The 21,578-nt window shown below is 33.4% G+C and overlaps 1 protein-coding gene across 1 annotated transcript in view; it reads left to right on the top strand.

Annotated features, from left to right (window-relative positions):
- The first annotated feature begins 3,077 nt into the window (after positions 1-3,077).
- Positions 3,078-21,578, top strand: part of LOC126887096 (chitinase-like protein Idgf4) — a 40,870-nt gene continuing 22,369 nt past the window's right edge. Inside the window, exon 1 of the mRNA XM_050654432.1 lies at positions 3,078-3,351. Within this exon, the coding sequence (XP_050510389.1) occupies positions 3,246-3,351 (106 nt within the window). The 5' untranslated portion in view covers positions 3,078-3,245. The remainder of the gene's footprint in view (positions 3,352-21,578) is intronic.

Here is a 21,578-nt window from a genome sequence, read left to right as displayed (position 1 = left end):
TTTCCACAACACACAACTTTCACTAAAATGACACTTATTTATACTCGAGGTCTATTCTCCTATCAACTTCTAATAATTGTTGAATGCAGTCTTTTTCAATGGATAATAGGGCTAACTTTCAAAGTCTGTCTTCGCTTGTTGAATTTCTTTTAAACTCTTAATTTGAAACTTTTAATGCATCTTAATACTGCAAAACTTCGTTCAACTGATGCACTTGTGGCTGGGATAGTTAGTAGTACTAATTCACACAACTTGACCACTTCACACAGCGACTTGTTTAAACCAGTAGTTATAAAGAAATCCCAGATTTCTGTGTATTTCTTTATCATTCATGTCAGTTGTTTCATAAATGATACTTAACTGAGAATGCAAAGCTGGGATATCAAAAAATTTTCATTATTTAATCGTAATAACATAAATTCCTCTGTGGGAAATTTTGATGAATAATAATTAGAAATATGAAGATTATATATAATCCTACAAATTTTAAATCGTTAAAATTTTGAAAGCTAGAATTCATTTGTTGTAGAATATTATCAAAAGGTCTCTTTGTTTCCTCTGTTTTCTCTGTCTCTCTGTCTCCGAAATTATCAATCTTCATTATTTTCTTTTATGTTCAAACCCCATATGTTCAGTTTTATCCCAAATATTTTTAAACTGCTCTCGTTTTTTTAATAATTATCGTATTCATAAAGTCATCAATTTGTCTTATACAAAATGCAATACCATTTGATTTCTGTAAAATGTCAAATAAAAGATCAGTAAAAGGAAAAATCTCTGCAAAAAATTTAAATCGAAATATTCTTTAAGCGAATGTATGTAATACCTAAGCACCCCTTAGCAGCAGTAACAGTCGGAGCATCTCACTTTCGGGAAGGCGATAAGACGAGCGCTTCCATGGCATACCAAAATTCGCGCGACTAGTGGGTGCGGTCATTGAACCCTGACCAATTTTAAAAGGGACGAAGCTGCACGAACTGCATGACAAGCGGCGATTTTGAGCTTCTGTCAGGAGTAGACCAAATAGTTGAATTGTGTGCATATTGAGTTCGTTCGTACGCGATTAATTTTTAATATTTTTCAATGCCTATTGGCTAGGTAATATGTAGATTATTTGGATTAGGGAAAAAATTTTATTATTAAATATTAATTAATAACATATTTTCTTATATCGACGAATAAATAGGGAAGCGGCGCTTCCCCCGCTTCCATGGACCGCACGCCTCTGGTACAAAGCAATGTAGCACTTCAGAATTCCAGTGAATTTGATATCATTGATGCCTTATTTGATTTGATGATGATAAAGTGGACAGTGTCAATAGTTTTCTTCTTATTATTAGTTCTGGCGAGACACTTTAACCTCTGGTACCTAGTCATAAGACTTTTGTACTTTGTACCATACCCTGTTTTTTTCCATTAAACTCCAATAAGTCCTGTGGCCCCATCGAAGGCCAACATTTTTCTTATTGGTAGTTTCAGGATCTCCTCGGGTCCAATCCGTAGTGGATCAGTAAATTCCTACATCATATAACTTTGCACATTCCAATGGCATAGGATATGTATTATGTATGGCAGTCTCTTCTTTCATTTCGCATTTTCTGCACAACAGTTCATTCACTTTACATTTTGTATAGTTTTCTTAAACAACGTCTAGTCAACATTTCGGAGTCCTTTTTAATCTCTCTTTTCATCTATCTAATCAGCCCTAAACATCCATCCTTGGATATAGCATCTTTGGGAATGCCCACAATGGTTCTGGACCTATAGAGGTTTTGCCAATAAATGTACTGCTCCTTCATTACCATTCACCCCTTTATGACCCGGCACCCATATTAAACATACTTTATTGTCTTTTACCAGGTTGTTGAGAATATGTTTACAGTTTTTATTTGGTGTGTGTGTCTTTTTTAATTCAATTTGGAATCCAGGCTTACCCCTAGATACTTGACAGCTTTTGTTCTTTCTAGTTCCTCCCCAAATAATTTCAGTTCACTCAGTCCAGTAAGATTTCTATTATTAGTAAAGACTAAGAGTTTAGTTTTATAAGATTTCATAGAGAGGTTCACTTTTAGATATGAATTCTCTATAATATAATGAAGGACATATCGTACTAAGACAAACAATATAAGGCCTGCAAAACCTTGGACCCTTAGCTGCTAATTCTGCTGCTAAGCCCATTAATCAGGTCACCAACGACTATATTCCATAATATTTGTGACAAGATACCTACTTGAGGGCATCCATTAGTTGCTCTAAGCTTTACGGTACCTTCACACGTATGGATAATACTATACTCTGAAGCATCTGAATTTGCTATTTGCACTTGTGTTACTGTTTTTTTTCTTATCAGTGCACTATATATTGACTCGATAGAGGTATTCTTAAATGCACCTTCGACGTCTAAAATTCAGCAAAGGCGATGTCTTTCTGGTGTAGGTAAACTCCTTTCGAGTCTCGTCACCAGATTCTGCAAAACGGCTTCCCCTGATTTCTCTGCATGATACACCCATTTATTTATCACCAACTGGGCATTTTAATGAGTCCAAGACGAAGAACGTGTCAAATGACAGGAATTATATTGGTGATAAGTTGAAGTTTTGTTTCGTATCGTATTGAAATTTGAAACGAATAAACGCCAATTTATATATAAACAAATATATGAGCGTTCAAAATTTGAAACTTTATTGTTTATTTATGAAGCATAACGTAAACCATTAACGTAAAAAGTGAAATTGTGTATAGTTCATATCATTAGCTACAATCCGTAAAAGTTTCAAGTTTCTACATTGTAAAAAACAGGAGAATTTAAGCATTATTCATTAAAATCGTTTTTTTTTATTTAAACAATTAATGACTATTCGTGTATTGTTCCAGCGAATGCATATGTCTGCAAAACGTTTAAAGATTTGATGCATACTATTGAAGTAAAGAAAAGCGTTTAATAAGGGAACTGGCAGATAAACCGTTGAGATTTATGTTAAGGAAAAATCTAGAAGCATAGTCTATTGTGACCACAACATTTAAGATAACTTTTATCACAAACTTTAATATTATTTTTAAATTAAATTACCAGTAAACAAAAGTGACCTTATCCTCTCAATGTCACGGCAACAACTCGGATTATTCTGAAATCACCTTAATTTATTAAAGTCTAGCTGTGATTGGTGAACATATTAAATAAACTGTGTACAAAATCGGAAGCAAAGAAATAGAAGTTGTCAGTTCTATCAAAGAACTTAGAGACGATGGGTTCGTTAACTTTATCAGTGATCTTTTTATCGTTAGCGGCTTTTTCGGTCGCTGAAAATATTGTTGTGTGCAATTATGAGTCAAAGTCCCATTTAAGAGATGGTAAGATATAAGTATATATTTTATTTGAATTAGTTATTTTATTTTTAGCACTTACGTGATATAAAGCTTGTTATAAATTCTGTTAATGTTATAAGTTGTTTTTTACAATTTATTATTGGTTCGAGGAACCGTATATTAGTCTAGGCTGTATACTCGCCCCCGTTAGGTAAATTATTCCGATTCGTTTTATTTTGCAGAAACTTACTCAAAAAGAAGTCTTTATAACAAATCCACAGGGTGCCAGGCGGTACCGCGGTCGGAAAATTGTTTAAACAGTTTTTTTAAACAAATTCAAAAAACCAATTTTTTCACTTCGAACAAATTGTTTTTAGATTCTTTGGGCCATTCTGAGAAAAAAAATCTCTTGTGATTTTTCTCTAAAATTGATTTTTGTCGAGATATACGCGATTTAAATTTGAAGGCTTAATAACTCGGTCAAAAAATATTACTATGAAAGTCAGAAAGTAACCAAATCAAAGTTTAAAGCCCCCCTACAAGATCCTGTGGAAATTTTTGTCATTATTTGCAATATTATAAGCAATTTAAATTTCTCTCTAGCCGCTCCACTGAACTTAATTTATTGACATTTACCGACTTCCTTTTGGAATCTCCTGAAGGCGGCTTCCGGGTTCATGCTGTATACACAGACTTTACAAAGGCGTTTGACCGGGTAAATAACAAGATTTTAATCATTAAGTTGAGAGGTCTGGGTATTCAGGGTGAACTTTTAGAATGGTTATTATCCTACCTATCTGAAAGAATACAAATAGTACGCGTTCAGGGTTTTCAATCGTTTGAAATTAAAGTACCTTCAGGAGTGCCGCAAGGGTCACATCTGGGACCCCTTCTATTCAATATCTATGTTAATGATATTACCTCCTGTTTCCACTTTGCTTTTTTCCTAATGTTTGCTGACGATTTAAAATTATATTTGAAAATCGAGAATGATGGTGACTGTCAAAAATTACAATCTGACTTGGATCGGTCGAGCTATTGGTGTGATAGCAACGGAATGGAACTTAATGTTAAAAAGTGTCACTTAATGGTTTTTGGTCGAAATAGAACTCCTACAAATCATATCTATACTATTAAGGATTGTCCTTTAGACTCTGTATCTCAGATAAAAGACCAAGGTGTTGTACTCGATTCCAACTTATCCTACATTCCCCATATCTCATCTATTGTCTCAAAATCACTTCAACTTTTAGGGTTTATCAAACGTTGTGCTAAAGACTTTCTAAATATCCCATCCATAAAAATATTGTATTGTTCACTTGTAAGACCTCACCTAGATTACTGTTCATGTGTTTGGTCTCCACACTATAACACCCATATTCTAGCTATCGAGAGAGTTCAACATAAGTTCTTAACATTTGTTGCATTTAAACAAAACCAGAGGGTTGATGAAATTAACTATTCTAATATAGAAAAGTCTCTCAACATAACCTCTCTCCAAATCCAACGCATGCATAAGGATCTCACATTGTCTTATAATATACTACACTCCAATAATTTTGGTCCTCAACTATTGGAGAAAATTAGCCTCCATGTTCTCAGTAGACAAACGAGGCTAAATCAACCATTTTATATTAGACCCCATCTATAACTACGGACACAACTCCTTCATGTCCAGAACACCTAGGTTTGCTAACCAATATTCGAAAGGTTTAGATTGTTATAGTTTTCCAAATGAATTTAAAGCTCAGCTTAAAAACTGTGTGTGATAACTTGATAGCCTTGTGTTTCGTACATTTTTTGTTAATGTTTGTTATTCAATGTTCCTAGTTTGTATGATTAAAATTTTTAAATTTGCTTTAGGTTAGGTTATAAATCTCCTGTGATTATTGTTTATACTGTATTTTAATTGGGGGATTGCCCGTTGATAAATAAGATAAAATAAAATTATTTCATTACAAAGCTGTCATGTTTAATTATTAACAATGAGCGCTAAGCGCGCATTGAGGCGGCCATCCGCGAGAGAGATGCACTATTGGACCGCCAGGTAAATTATTCAGATTCGTTTTTTTTTGGGCAAACTTACTCAAAAATAGGTCCTTATAACAAATCCACAGGGTGCCAGGCAGTACCATGGTTGGAAAGTTGTTTAAACAATTTTTTAAATCAAATTCAAAAAATCAATTTTTTTATTTTGAGCAAATTTTTTTTTAGATTATTTGTTCTATTTTCCGCAGCAAAAAAGGTCTCTTGTGATTTTTCTCTAAAACTGGTTTTTGTCGAGTTGTACTCGATTTAAAATTTGAAAAACGCGAAAATGGCTATTTTCAGGGTTCAACTCGGTTAAAAATTATTATTATGGAAGTCAGAAAGTGACCAAATCAAAGTTTAAAACCCCACTACAAGATCTTGAAGAAATTTTTTCATTATTTTATTACAAACCTGTTATTTTTAATTATGTAATAACAATGAGCGCTAAGCGCGTATTGATGCGGCCGTCCGCGAGAGAGATGCACCATTGGACGGCCGCCTCTATACGCGCTTAGATTTTTAATGATTAAAAATAACAGCTTTGTAATTAAATAATGACAAAAATTTCTTCAGGATCCTGTAGTGGGGGCTTTAAATTTTGATTTGGTCACTTTCTGACGTTCATAATAATAATTTTTAACCGAGTTATTAACCCTTACAAATGGACATTTTCGCGTTTTACTAATTTTAAATCGCCTATAACTCGACAAAATCAATTTTAGAGAAAATTCACAACAGACCTTTTTTTCTCAGAATAACTCAAAGAATAACTCTAAAAACAATTGTCCGAAGTGAAAAAATTGATTTTTTGAATTTGTTTAAAAAAAAATTGTTTAACAATTTTTCGACCACGGTACCGCCTGGCACCCTGTGGTTTTGTTATAAGGACCTCTTTTTGAGTAAGCTTATGTGAAAAAAAAAAACGAATCGGAATAATTTATCTAACGGAGGCGAGTATGCAGCCTGGACTATAAGCCTTTTAAGAGAGCATTAGCTTAACTTCTACGAAAAAATTATATAAGATAATAATTTGCATTAAATACGCGTTAAACTTGTTGATATTTACCTTGAATAAATGAGATATTTACTGTGTTTAAATAATAATTTGTTTCGCACGTCGACCATGATCTCAATTGTATTTTTTCTTCATCATATTGATATCGTAGAAAACATTGGTCAACAGCTAAATGTCGTGTTGTTTACCTATTTTACTAATGTACTGTCGATTCTCTATACTCCTTATTTGTTTAGACTATTCACAATCATCATTGCAGTTTCTATTCTTAGTTCAGGCGAGACTCGTTAATCCATCTTGTTTTTTCCATTAAACTCTAATAAGTCATGTGGCCTCGACGAAGACCAACAGTTTCATGATTGGTAGTTTTAGGATCTCTTCTGGTTCAATCCTCAGTTGACCAGTGAATTGCTGCCTCACATTACTTAGAACATTTCAGTGGCCTCTTCCTGTCTTATGTTGGTCTCTTCTTCCATTTCGCATTTTCTACATCATTGTTCATTCACCTTACCGAGTTTATAAAGGTTTATTAAACGAAAATGTCCAGTCACAATTTCGGTGACGGTTTTAATCTCTTGATTATTGAGGTTCATCAAATTGTCTGGTAGATTTTATCAATATTTTTGATTGTTCACTTAGTCTGGATTTGCCCTTGGGTGGCTCTCCATTTCTGTTGATGATGAAGTAGAATGGTTCTGGCCATACAAAGGTTTCTCTTCTCTCTTTTACTCTCTTGATTATTGAGGTTCGTCAAATTGTCTGGTAGTTTTTATCAATATTCTTAATTATCCACTTAGTCTGGATTTGCCCTTGAGTGGCTCTCCATTTGTTTTTTATGATGCCACAGAATGGTTCTGGCCATACAAAGGTTTCTCTCGAGCTTTGCTTTGCCAATAAATCTGCTTGTTTATTCCCATCCTACCCCTCCATTACCCGTTATCCATGTTAAAGACACTCTATTATCTTTTGCCAGGTTTTTGAGGAGATCTTTGTTTTTGATTTGGCGAGTGGGTTCCTTACTGCCAGAACTATCTGTATAAATTACGATTCTCTTTGCTTTCGGTACTCCATTCATGATTTCATCAATGCAAGCCACCAAAGCAAAAACTTCAGCTTAAAACCCAGTTGTATATTGACCTAGGCTTTAAGATTTATTATAATTACATGTCTGCCCAAAAGGACTCTTGATCCAATTACATGAGCAGTTTTTGATCTATTATTGAACCATATTAACCCTTATCCGGGCAAGGTGGTTCCAACGGGCCCGAGACGCCATTTAATTCTTTTATCATAAACTGATAAAAAATTTTTTATTGAATTTTATGCATCACTGAATTTGTTTAGAAGTATGTTTCCTTCAACATAGTCATGAGCTATTCAAAATATTCATTATCATTTTTGAAATTATTGCGTCGAAAAAATTTTGTCACGTAAAGGGGCAACACGGGCCCGTCGGACCCTATTTGTATTTATACCTAAAGTCTAAATCTTTGTTATTGAAATTAATCTGGCAGTCAGGTAATGTTTTTGTGGATCATGTAAACGACTTTTATGATTCCGGAAATCCAATAATAAAGTATAAACGTGTAACAAACAATGTAAACGTCACTTTAATGTGAACATCAAAGAGATGCTTATAATAGGTGTTATATCTATTCTAAATGAATTTTAAAAACTAATAATCATTGTTGAAATGCAATAATATTGCTAAGTAGGTACCTATACATATTTTGAAATAAATAATGCATCTGCTATCAGTCGTTTGATATCGATGTTAGTGTCGACAACTAAGCTCCTAAAATTAGATTGAATTACAGTGAAAGTAGATAGTGTGAATAAAATGTTCCGAAAACCATTATCAGCTGCAGAACTGCAAGATATTGCTAATAATTTATGGGATTCCGATGATGAAGAATCTCCTGAAGTAGGTGGCATTGAAAGTGACTCTGAAATTGAAGATCATCTTTCGGAAGCAAGTGAAGAGGATGATCAGCAAGTAGTATTGAGTGATAATGAAGAAGAATGTGTAGCTACAAGTTCCCAGATTTCAGAGTGTGTAATTTTTGAAACTAAGGATGGAATTAACTGGAAAAGTCAACCACAACCGACAGGACGTATGCGATCATACGACATAATACATAATAAAAAGCAAAGTGCACAAAGTAATGTTAGCCCTGGTCAAAGTGTAGATGATCCTGTTGATTCCATTTGTTTGTTTGTGGACGAGAAAATTATGAACGAAGTAGTGAAGTGTACAAATAAAGAAGGCGAAAAAGTCCTGGGGATAGAGAGCTGGAAATATTGCGACTCTACAGAGCTATATGCCTTTATTGGACTACTACTAATTACAGGGCACATTAGTGCCAAAATCCATAATGTAGATATACTTTGGAGTAAGTTTTATGGACCTACTATATTTAAAGCTACCATGGGGTTAAAACGATTCAAAAATATGCTAAGATTTGTTCGATTTGACGATAAGGACACGAGGTGTGAAGGAAGAATGAACGACAAATTAGCAGCAATACGTGATGTGTGGAATCAAGTCAACCAAAACTTTCAGAAATACTATTTACTATTATGTGAATAAATATTTTTTCTACAAAAGTTTTCTTGCATTTCATTATTTTGTGCAAATCCTTCAGGTAGATCGCACCCTCGAGGTAGACCGCATACTGTAGTAGCACCTTTTTTTAATCTAGATAATTTAAATTTAACTTTAGTAAAAAATCAAAAAAGAATATTAGAAATATATGGTTAAATATTAATAGTACATTCAAGAACAGTGGTGGGCCCAACAGACCCGAGTTGCCCGGTTACGTAAATAAAATGTGTTGCCCGGATAAGGGTTAAGTCATCGTTATTATTTGGGACTGTTTGTTCTCTAGATGGTATAATTGTGTTACTCGTCTCAGTGAAGATTAGTTCTGGTGTCGTTATATCCGAGTTCATCATAAAAATGGATTCCTCAAGTGTAGTCTCAGTAGTATTTGTGTGGCTATTCGATACATAATTCGACCTCCAGGTTTGTTTGTGTTAAATCTCAGAATGATCATAAATGGTACCTATGAAATATTCCAGCGGAAGGAGACGTGTGATAGCCTCTAAAGACTATCGGTCGTAACAGTGATGTGTATAACCAACAGATTACCTTTGGTTCTTACTTACAGGTTTTATTTTTAACATGAGTGCTACAATTGAGTGGAATCGAGAGTTACCCGTAGATACTTGATATCACTGTTTCTTTCTAGTTCTTCCACAAATAGTTTCAGCTCACTCAGTCCACTCTTATTAGTAAAGGTTATTAGTTTTGGAAATATTCAGAGAGAGGGTCCTGTTCAGATACTAATTCTGTATTTAGCGAAAGCCATATCACATCTGATCCGCGACAGTAGATACAGAAATTTTTCCCGTCAATATTACAATGTCATCCGCGAAACTCTGGACTCAGATTCCTCGGCTGCTAAACCCATGAATCAGGTCGTCAACGACTATATTTCATAATGTTGATGACAATACACCCCTTTTAGGACACCCCTTCGTTGGTTTATGCCACCTGCATATGTATCTGTGGATATTATTCTGTCTTGAAGCATCTAAATAATCCACTTGCATATTGTGTTGTTCATTTTCTTCCACATCAGTGCACTATACACTATACACTGACTAGATGAAGGTACAAATGCACCTTCTATGTCTAAAAATGCAGTAATGGTGACTTCCTGCTGGTGTAAACTCGTTTCGAGTTCCGATACCAGATTGTGCTTCATGTCCCACACAAATGAAAACAATACTTTTTGCCGATGATCAGCCAATAATCCAAAATTCTGAGCTACAAAGGGCTGTCTTCCGGTGGGTAAGAATTGTAAAAACGAAAATATATACAAAAAAGATCAAAGTTATGGCATGTGCAGATAAATTTACCATAATAACCACAATATCCCAATGACAGAACATTGAAAAACAAGACAAGAGACTAAGAGACGATACAATGATAAAACTTTATAAGAAAATGAACTCACCTACACCCTTACAGGAATGTGATAGCCTAGGTAAGGATACAAAAAGTAAAGAGTTACCTCTAGAATCCAATTTATCTAAATAAGGTTTCTCAGGAGGTTAAAAGAAATTGCAAGACTCATAGGCGTAACCAGGGGGCGGTTTTGGGGGTTGTAACCCCCCCCATTGGGATGTACTTTGAGCTCTATACGCTTAACACCATAGCCCTCAGAGACCTTCCACTAGTTGTAACCCCCCCTTTCAGGTAGTTGTAACCCCCCCCTTAGGATCATCCTGGTTACGCCTATGGCAAGACTTCATAGACACAGGGATCAACATAGAAGTCTAGATGCCTCTTGAAAATTATGAGCCAACTTTGATGTTAACATATCAATGCAGCAAATACCTAATTGAAAAAAAGAAAAAGTATAGAACTTGCGATACAATTTGTTTCTTTGTGTAAAATAAAGGCAGCTTCTTTGGATTGTATTTTTAACTATCCGCTTCTTTCAAAACTATTGATGAATCCTTCCATTGAACTCGAAGTTTAGTGTTCCAAGCATTGTTGATATATATGATAATTTTTAAAAAAACATGAAAAAACATTATCAAATGATTGATGGATTCGACCGTTACTCGATGGAAGTTCATTTTATCTCACAATAAAACACTGAAAACTTTTGTTTTCTATACTTCCACAAACTTTATTAGTTACAACTATGTGACTACAGCTGTTTCGGCAGAGTGCCTTTCTCAAGTGATATAATTTACAATGTGTTTGCCTTTTTAAGTCTCTAACTGAAGAGGTTGAGAAGTGGGGAGCTGTTTGTCTCGAGTTGGTCATTCAGAATTATATCTGTATTTTTCAGTTTATTAATTTCCATAGATTCTAAAAAAGATAGCTTAAGGCCTTTATCTTGGATATGCAGAATTTGAAACCCTTCATTGAAAGAATGATTATGATCTAGAAGATGAAGTGCGTATGTAGAAGTGTCTGTTTTTCTATTGTTGAAAGCCCTTTTGTGTTCTGCTATCCGTTTCTCAAAAGTTCTGCCAGTTTGACCGATGTACGTTTTCGGACAGTCACCACAAGTTAGTTTGTACACACCACTCTGTAGTTGCTTTCTCTTTCGGCTTTTATTGTTCTTAATATATTTGCTTAAGTTGTTGTTAGTTCTGAAAGCTGGTATTATTCCTTTCTTTTTTATGTATCTGGCTATTTTTGTTGTTATCTTGCCAGTATATGTGAGGGAGCAGAAGGTACTGGGTTCTTTCTGTGGTGGTGGATACACTAATTTCAGGGCTTTCTTATTGAGTTTTTGATTTAAAATTTTGTTAACTGTTTGTTCGTTATAGCCGTTGTTTACTGCTATTTGTTTAATGATGTTTAGTTCTATCTCGAAGTTATTTTTTGTCATGGGAATTTCTGTCAGTCTATGTATCATGCTATGGTAGGCTGCTAATTTGTGTTGTGTAGGATGGGATGATGAATTGTGTATAGTTGTGTCAGTATGGGTAGGTTTATGATATACGGAGAACTCATGTTTGTTGTGTAGTCTGGTAATCGTTACATCTAGAAAGTTTAGGGAATTATTCTGTTCTGTTTCTATTGTAAACTCAATATTACTATGAAGTGAATTAATGTATGATAGAAATTGGTCAAGTTGTCTGTTAGTTCCTGTAAAGCATACTAGTATATCATCCACGTATCTCCACCAATATAAGAACTGTTTAAATACGGGATGTTTAGAAATTGTTGTTTCAAGTTGGTTCATAAATATATCTGATAGTAATGGGCTTAGAGGATTACCCATAATAGTTTAGTTAAAAATCTTTTAGACCATAATAGTACAAATCCGATCATTGCATCTGAAATTTTACACCTCCTTGAAATTTGCATAAATCAAGACTATTTTGAATTCAATAATCAAATATACACAAACAACAGTGCAGGACTTATTATGGGTAATCCTCTAAGCCCATTACTATCAGATATATTTATGAACCAACTTGAAACAACAATTTCTAAACATCCCGTATTTAAACAGTTTTTATATTGGTGGAGATACGTGGATGATATACTAGTATGCTTTACAGGAACTAACAGACAACTTGACCAATTTCTATCATACATTAATTCACTTCATAGTAATATTGAGTTTACAATAGAAACATAACAGAATAATTCCCTAAACTTTCTAGATGTAACGATTACCAGACTACACAACAAACATGAGTTCTCCGTATATCATAAACCTACCCATACTGACACAACTATACACAATTCATCATCCCATCCTACACAACACAAATTAGCAGCCTACCATAGCATGATACATAGACTGACAGAAATTCCCATGACAAAAAATAACTTCGAGATAGAACTAAACATCATTAAACAAATAGCAGTAAACAACGGCTATAACGAACGAACAGTTAACAAAATTTTAAATCAAAAACTCCATAAGAAAGCCCTGAAATTAGTGTATCCACCACCACAGAAAGAACCCAGTACCTTCTGCTCTCTCACATATACTGGCAAGATAACAACAAAAATAGCCAGATACATAAAAAAGAAAGGAATAATACCAGCTTTCAGAACTAACAACAAATTAAGCAAATATATTAAGAACAATAAAAGCCGAAAGAGAAAGCAACTACAGAGTGGTGTGTACAAACTAACTTGTGGTGACTGTCCGAAAACGTACATCGGTCAAACTGACAGAACTTTTGACAAACGGATAGCAGAACACAAAAGGGCTTTCAACAATAGAAAAACAGACACTTCTACATACGCACTTCATCTTCTAGATCATAATCATTCTTTCAATGAAGGGTTTCAAATTCTGCATATCCAAGATAAAGGCCTTAAGCTATCTTTTTTAGAATCTATGGAAATTAATAAACTGAAAAATACAGATATAATTCTGAATGACCAACTCGAGACAAACAGCTCCCCACTCCTCAACCTCTTCAGTTAGAGACTTAAAAAGGCAAACACATTGTAAATTATATCACTTGGGAAAGGCACTCTGCCGAAACAGCTGTAGTCACATAGTTGTAAATAATAAAGTTTGTGGAAGTATAGAAAACAAAAGTTTTCAGTGTTTTATTGTGAGATTATCAAATGAGTTCACTTTATCCTCTTATTTAAAATATTTCCTTAAGTATTAATTACTTTTATTATCTGCTAGACTATACTAAAATGACCATAAAGATGCACTAGGAATAAATAAACCAAGACACGTTGAATGTTACGAGGAGCACTCCCAAATCATGAATTACAATGTGTATACATTGTAAATCATGATTCGGGGGTGCCCCTAGTAACATTCAACGTGTCTTGATCTGTTTATTTCTAGTGCATCTATATTTTGATTTTATTATAGTTCTCATTTTTGTGTTTCCTTCTTTAGAATACATTATTTTTCTTCTATTGCTTATTTGGGATATCGCTAGATAATAATTAATTTAGAAATCAAAACTTACATGTGCAAATTTTTAGTAATTTGTGTGCCTGTCTCTCCCATATTCTTCTATTTTAATGTACCTACACATCCTCTTCATAGAATAAGTTCTCACTTTCTTGCAGCTACTTTTTTAATCTAAATATTAATATTTGTCCTGAATATTTGTTGTATCTATTTTTAATTAGACTACATATTTTTATATTTTGTTTATGTTTCCTTAGTTTAATATTATTTACATGCACACACATATGCACACGTCACCATTATCTAGAAAAACCCCATCACCAATAAGTAGAACATTTCTGATGAAAAATATTGAAATTATTAACGCAACCGTATATATTTATTTTATTTAAATGATTACTTAACAACTAATAAATAATATTTTGATTATGTACATATATTTATTTAAATTAGAAAAATTCACTATTCAAATGTATTTCACCAGAAATAATAATAAAATGGCAAATAGATATAAATTCGTATAAAACAAGTCCATTTTATAAGATAAAGTGTAAACCAAATAGGATTAGATTAATACAAACTTTTTCAATAAGTAATATAAACAATATGATGATATGGAAAATAATAAAAAAGGAACTATCTTATTTTAGTCCAGGGCGCATCTGTTTTGAGATGGACGTTGAGAGGTGACTCAAATTTTTTTGCAGAAATTGCTTGAAAATAAATCAAATAATAATATTTGAGTTATCCTCCCTCTCAAAATGAAGGAAAAATTCGATTTTTTTCTTCGTTTTTTGATTATAACTTTAAAAGTATTCATTTCCGAGAAAAGTTGTACTAACATAAAAGGTGCGTATTTAAATTTCCTATAATATAGAATTGGTTAATATTTTAAAAAATAGTTATCCTAGTTGCAAAATAGCAATAATTGCGAAAAAACCATAAAAAAACAAGAATTCGTATTTTACGTTTTTCAACCATTTATGCTACACTTAGGACCTTCATATTTCATTCAGAAAAACTTTATGATACAGTAAAACAATACTGTAAATTTCATTAAGATCGGTTCAACAGATTTTGCAAAATAAATTTTGCAATCCAGCTTTCGCACAAAAAATTCATTTTTTCAAAACGTCACAGGACTGAAAATAAAGCAGATAGCAAGTTGAAATTTTTTTTGTTTATAGAAGTGTACTGTACCTTTCATTTGCAATTTTCAAAATTAAAATCGATTAATTACCACGGCGTCAGAAAATTTTTGAAATAAACAATAATTTTTGGTGCTTCGCGCAGGACAGCGGTGTTCGATTCACACAAGTTGATTTCCAACAAAAATTTATTTCAATCTTTATCTAATATATTATTTTCTTACTCTATATTTTGTTGTATTTTAATATTTTAATTCCACAAAAATCAAACTAATTTTATAATTGTTTGTGAAATATTGTTTAAACAATTGCATATGTTTAAAAATAATAAACTTTTATTATTTAAGTTAAAATATATGAACAAAGAAAGTTTTTGCTAATAAAAGTGTTATTTCAAAGGATAGGGTATGTGTTTTTATTTTGCAATAAACAAATTTATTTATATATATCGAAATGTAATAAAAATTAAAATGTATCAATCATTATCAAAGGTCATTGGAATGCCCAATCAGAGCAAACTATCCGCTGTCCTGCGCGTAGCACTAATAATTAATGTTTATTTAAAAAAATTCCTGACGCCGTGGTGTTAATCGATTTTAATTTTGCAAAATTGCAAATGAAAGGTACAGTACACTTCTATATGCAAATAATATTTACAACTTGCTATCTGCTTTATTTTCAGTCCTGTAACATTTTGAAGAAATGAATTTTTTTTACGAAAGCTGGATTGCAAAATTTATTTTGCAAAATATATTGAACCGATCTTAATGAAATTTACAGTATTGTTTTACTGTGTCATAAAGTTTTTTAAGGTGAAATATGAAGGTCCTAAGTGTAGCGTAAATGGTTGAAAAACGTAAAATGCGAATACTTGTTTTTGTATGGTTTTTCACAATTATTGCTATTTTGCAACAAGGGTGACAATTTTTTAAATTTCTGGTCAATTTTATATTATAGTAAATTTAATTACACAACTTTTATGTCAGTACAACTTTTCTCGGAAATGAATACTTTTAAAGTTATAATCAAGAAACCAAGAAAAAATTCGAATTTTTCCTTAATTTTTTGACATTTTGATTATTTAAACAATGTTCCGGACCTTCTTGAGAGGGAGGATAACTCAAATATTATTATTTGATTTATTTTCAAGCAATTTCTGCAAAAAAATTTGAGTCACCTCTCAACGTCCAAATGTACTAATATTTTTACAGATGCGCCCTGGTCTATTTGTTTGAATTCTTCAGTCTTCTTTCTTCTTGTGGTGTCTATCTATTCCGGATGTTACGTCAAAATTATATTGCAATTTTGATTTTATTTAGCCGGTGGTCTCCAATAGACGCTAAAGGTTGCTTACAACGTCACGCCCCGTAGGAAAATTGTTCATTTTCGTTACTTTTAATAAACTTTGAAGGACAAAAATGATCTTCACTGAAAAGCATGTTCACACAACATAAGACTACAATACGATTTCGATGTATACTCACATTTATACCTTGTCCACCCTACAGGGCGTCTCAAACTTAACATAAGAAAAACATTTCTTTTCTTCCACCCGGTATAAGTACAAAAAAAAAGTTTGAGTAAAGCTTTGCATAACTGTGTAAATACTAAAGAAAAATCTAAAATAATAAAAAAAATTGGCGGAATCCGTTAATCTGTTCACGAAAAAATCTACTATGAAAATTCAGCAGAATTTTCTATATCCCTAACTTTTGACGAGCAGTTTATTTGACCCTTTCTGTTGACTTCTCTAGAATTTTACTGGTATTATTTTATCTGTCGCTTCTTCTTCAATTTTATCATAATTATTTTTTTAATTTATTTTGTTTCTGGTTTTTTGTTCGAAAATTATTATATCTTTCGATGATATATGATGTATTGATGAATTTTCATGATGTTTGTGAATGCATAATGGTTGTGCAAGGGTGAGAAGACGACGTGTGGTGAAAGATGTGTTCCTAAATTTTCTGTATATGTATAAAGCATGTGAACCACAATGTTGGAATTATCGTATCAGGGACTAATGTTTTTCGAGCAAGTCATCTTTGTTGTTCTGTTCCTTGGTTAAAAACAGACGAACTCTACAGCGCTACTCTGTGGATCCACAAAGTGGCTGAAACAGGAGACTTTGCAGTCCCAATGATTTTGTAATGGACGTAACAGTGGCCAGGATCGTCGACAGTGGCTGGCCACTATCGTTCGTCTGGAATGGCATGTTTAATTTACTTAAGAATTTACGGCTAATCATCGGAAGCTACTTTGTGGATCCACAGAGTAGCGCTGCAGAGTGGTTCCAGCGGCGTACTGAGCATGGTTCCGCGGAACCAGGGGCCGGTCCACGCAGGGGCCCGCTCTAACGCGCTTTTTGTTTCTTTTCAAAGAATGCCTATTCATCAAAAAATTTGAAAACAAAATTTATTAAGAAGCACAGGGAATGCTTTTGTAAGGTTCCTTACTCGTTTTAACTGCTTACCGAAGCCCTTGTTTCAACACTTTTTGTTTAAAGACTAACCGCCGTTTATGCCTGCCTAAACGTGCTAATTCAAACACATGTATTTTTTTATGTTAGCACGAGCCCTGAATAAGTTGTAGGTAAATTACAAAGTTGCAGAAATTCGGAAACTGATCATTGCAAGTTTTGTACGGGGGTCATAAAAATAATCCCAATACAATAGGCTCGATACTCATGTTTATAGCATCCTCAACCTTCAGCCTGTACTTTTAGGTAATTCTTAATAACTGAAAATAAATTCTAAATATAGACAATATGTAGCGGTATGGATAATAAAGATAATTATAGACATTATGTTATTTATTTTTAAGAAAATATCGTTGTTTTTTCCGTAAAGTGCTTCATTTTTTGGTTATTTCACGTTGAAATATTCGAATTGGAATTTGACGAATAAGAACCTACTTTTCATTATCTACAACTCTGCTCCTCCTGGGTTTACAGACTTCGCACACCTATACACCATTTTTTTTTCACTTTTTTATAGACTATATTTTTTACTAAGAATATTTTTTTCAATAAAAATACTTATTTTTGAGTAATTTCCGAAAAATCGTCTCAAAACGTGTTTTTTTGTTGAAAAATGAATATATTCACTCACAAATAACAAATAACTCGATAGTATTGTCTTAGTGAAAAAACTCTATAGAACTAAAGCAACTAAAGTTGCTTACAATTATTGGTCAGTTTATCCAATTCCGGACTTATCTTGAACGTATGTTTTTCACCCCCCGAGAAGGGGTGAAACTCACCACCAGTACAAAAGCACACATCGGCACAATAGGTATCACTTGATATGATATGATATATATTATGATATTATATTTGATGATTTAAATTTAATATTTATTAAAAATGTGTTTTTATTGGATGGGCGGGCCCGCATCCCAAATGGGACCAGGGCCCGCTAATCTATCAAAACGCCACTGAGTGGTTCGTCTGTTTTTGCGCTTAGAGCCAACATCCAGAAGGTGAGGGACCCACGTCCACATATACATATCCAGAAACTCTTCCGACAAACGAAGACAGGAGATTCCTCAGGTAATTTTAATACAATTTAACCAAATTCACCTAGTCCGAAAATGCTTCCTAAGGCAAGGGAGCTAGAGCTCTTTGAAAATGGCGTCTTGTAATTAGTTTTTCTTAACTAACTCCAGAACGCTTCCAGTTAAAAAAACAAAAATTGGTTTACGCATATTTATCTTCCAGAGATAAATCGATTCCATCCATTGCGAATTTATAGTACCGGTCATAGGCGTCCGTTTGGGGTGGGGTAACGGTTATTGTATCGCAAAACTTTTTTGTCTTTAAATTTTAAGCATTTTTCACTTTGGATTATTAAATTGTGAGGAATGCTAGTACTAAAAGGTACTCTTGATTTAAGTCGGTAGGACACACCGTTTTCTAAAAAAATCGATTTGAAAATTTTTCGTCTCTTGAATTTGAAAAAAAAATAGAAAAAATTAAAAAAAAACGGTGTATTTTAACAACTTAAAGCAAGAGTAACTTTTACTACTGGAATACCTCATAATTTAATAATCTAGTGTCAAAAATGCTTAAAAATTAAAGACAAAAACTTTGCGATAAAATAACCGTTGACCTACCCAAAACCGACACATATGACCGATACTAGAAATTCGCAATTAATGAAATCGATTCATCTCTGGAATATAATTCGATTTTCTAAATAGTTTTTTTTTATTTTTTTTTTTGAAATTTAAAAAACGAAAAATTTTCAAATCGATTTTTCTAGAAAATAGTGTATCCTATAGACTTAAAACAAGAGAACCTTTTAGTACAGGAATACCTCACAATTTAATAATTAAGTCAAAAATGCTTGAAAGTTAAAGACAAACAAGTTATGCGATAAAGTAACCGTTGCCTTACCCAAAACGGACGCCTATGATCCGTACTAGAAATTTGCAATGGATGGAATCGATTTATCTCTAGAAGATAAATAGGCATACCAATTTTTGTTTTTTTAAATAGAAGCGCTCCGGAGCTATTTAAGAAAAACTAATTACCAGACGCCATCTTCAAATAGCTCTAGCTCCCCTAGGAAGCGTTTTCGGACTAAGGGAATTGGGTTAAATTGTCTTAAAATTATCTTAGGAATATCCTGTATTCGTTTGTCGGTAGAGTTTCTGGACACTTTGTATATTGCCTTATATACTCCTTAACCCACTTTTAATTTTTCTCACTGTTCAACAAATAGGTGCACTCAATTTCCTTCTGATCTTGGCGACTCCTCTACTCCTCTCTATTTCCGAACAACCATAATTCTGAGATCATTTTCGACACTATCTAACCAACGTTTTCTAGAGCGGTCTCGTGGTATATGTTTAGCCTGTTTCAATTTGCTGATATCTTTTGAACTTCTTTCATTCATTACCCATTCGGAGGAAGTGGCTAAGCGAACGAATTCTATGAGATTTAACAAACTTTACTATACTGTAGGTATCGTCGTGTTTAATTAACTCGTCTAGCTCAAAGTTTATGAGGATTCTGCAGCTCCTACTCTGTTCCCGAACAAGCCCAAAAATATTTCTGAGCACTTTCCTTTCAAACCTTAGAACCTCGGAGCATCTTCGTGTTTCTTAAGCGGGGTCCATTGGGGTCACCACAATTGGTCACAATGGGTATTATTAGTGTTTTGTACAATTGTATCCTTAAATTCTGCCTCGATATCTGTAAGTTGGTCTATACAATTTTTTTTGGTCTTCCTTTCAATCACCTTGGATTCCATCACCTGTTTTGTTATTCTGCGTTAGTTCATTTCTGCGCCTATTGATGTTTCAATACATGATTTTATTTAGATAAATAAATATTATCGGTTTTATTTTTGAATTTACATAACAATATCTTATAAATAAAAACAATACAGAGTCGTTTAAATATAAGTCATAAACCTTGTATTATTCAAGGTAAATGCGGTTTAACTCTGATTCATAACGATAATTGAATAACTCGTTTGAATGAGTTGAAACAATTTAAAATGGGACGATGATTCACAAGTGTATATTATAATTATAAATGAACACCTTTTAGCGACATTGTCTGAAATGTAAATTTATTGTATTCTTTGTCATAATATTTATTTGTACAATGCCAAATATAGGACAGGTAAACGAAAACTGATTCTGAAACTACACTGCCTCGCAAAACTAACCGAACACATGAAATTCCAAAAGTTTTCTGCTTTTAGTTTTGTTGAATTGCTCTGTATTATAATTAAACATATTTATCACAATGTAAGTGTTTCGTTTTTTAAAGTTGAGTCATTTTTTTGGCGGAAAAGAAAGTTTTTGTTAAGTGTTCTCGAGAAATCGAATATTTACCTACTTATAAAGTAACGCTTGTTAAATTGATTCTATTCCTTCATGATGTATTTTTGAATGCTTTTTTGAAAACAAAAGGTGTTTTTAATATCAAAGAATAATTTCCGCAAAGATAAGTAGCGCAAGCTTTTGCTCTGCAATGACAAACGTTCCATTCGGTATATCCAAGAAATGCTTGGGGCTCCTCGAAGTACAGTATCCGAGGTTTACGGTCGTTTCGCCCCCGCCGTTTCGCCCCCGACCGTTTCGCCCCCGCCGTTTCGCCCCCAGCCGTTTCGTCCCCGAACCGTTTCGCCCCCGAACTGTTTCGCCCCCGGGATTTTACCTAACATTTTTAACTAGTTGCATTGAGTTATAAATACAATGTTAGTAATACATTTACCTATTGCTCATTTTTTTGTTTGTTTTTCTTAGAAGTGCTTTGTTACACATATTTATAGTAGATAGACAGGTTTAATACATAACTGTTCTCAGAAAGAATTTTACATATTTTCTTACACAAAGGATGTTGTTCTCAGAAAACTAATTTTGCCTTACTTACAATTTACGGACCTAACCTAACCTAACCTAACCTAAGCTAAGAACAAAAAATTATCAATTAGTTAGTTAGTTAGTATTACTAACATTGTATTTATAACTCAATGCAACTAGTTAAAAATGATAGGTAAAATCCCGGGGGCGAAACGGTTCGGGGGCGAAACGGCTGGGGGCGAAACGGCGGGGGCGAAACGGTCGGGGGCGAAACGGCGGGGGCGAAACGTCCGTATCCCAGTATCCGATGCTTTACAAATATTTTGA

The sequence above is a fragment of the Diabrotica virgifera genome, chromosome 6, assembly GCF_917563875.1.
Source record: "Diabrotica virgifera virgifera chromosome 6, PGI_DIABVI_V3a".
Classification (NCBI taxonomy): domain Eukaryota; kingdom Metazoa; phylum Arthropoda; class Insecta; order Coleoptera; family Chrysomelidae; genus Diabrotica; species Diabrotica virgifera.
Note: the sequence above shows the minus strand (reverse complement) of the source record. Positions and strands in the feature narration are given on the sequence as shown.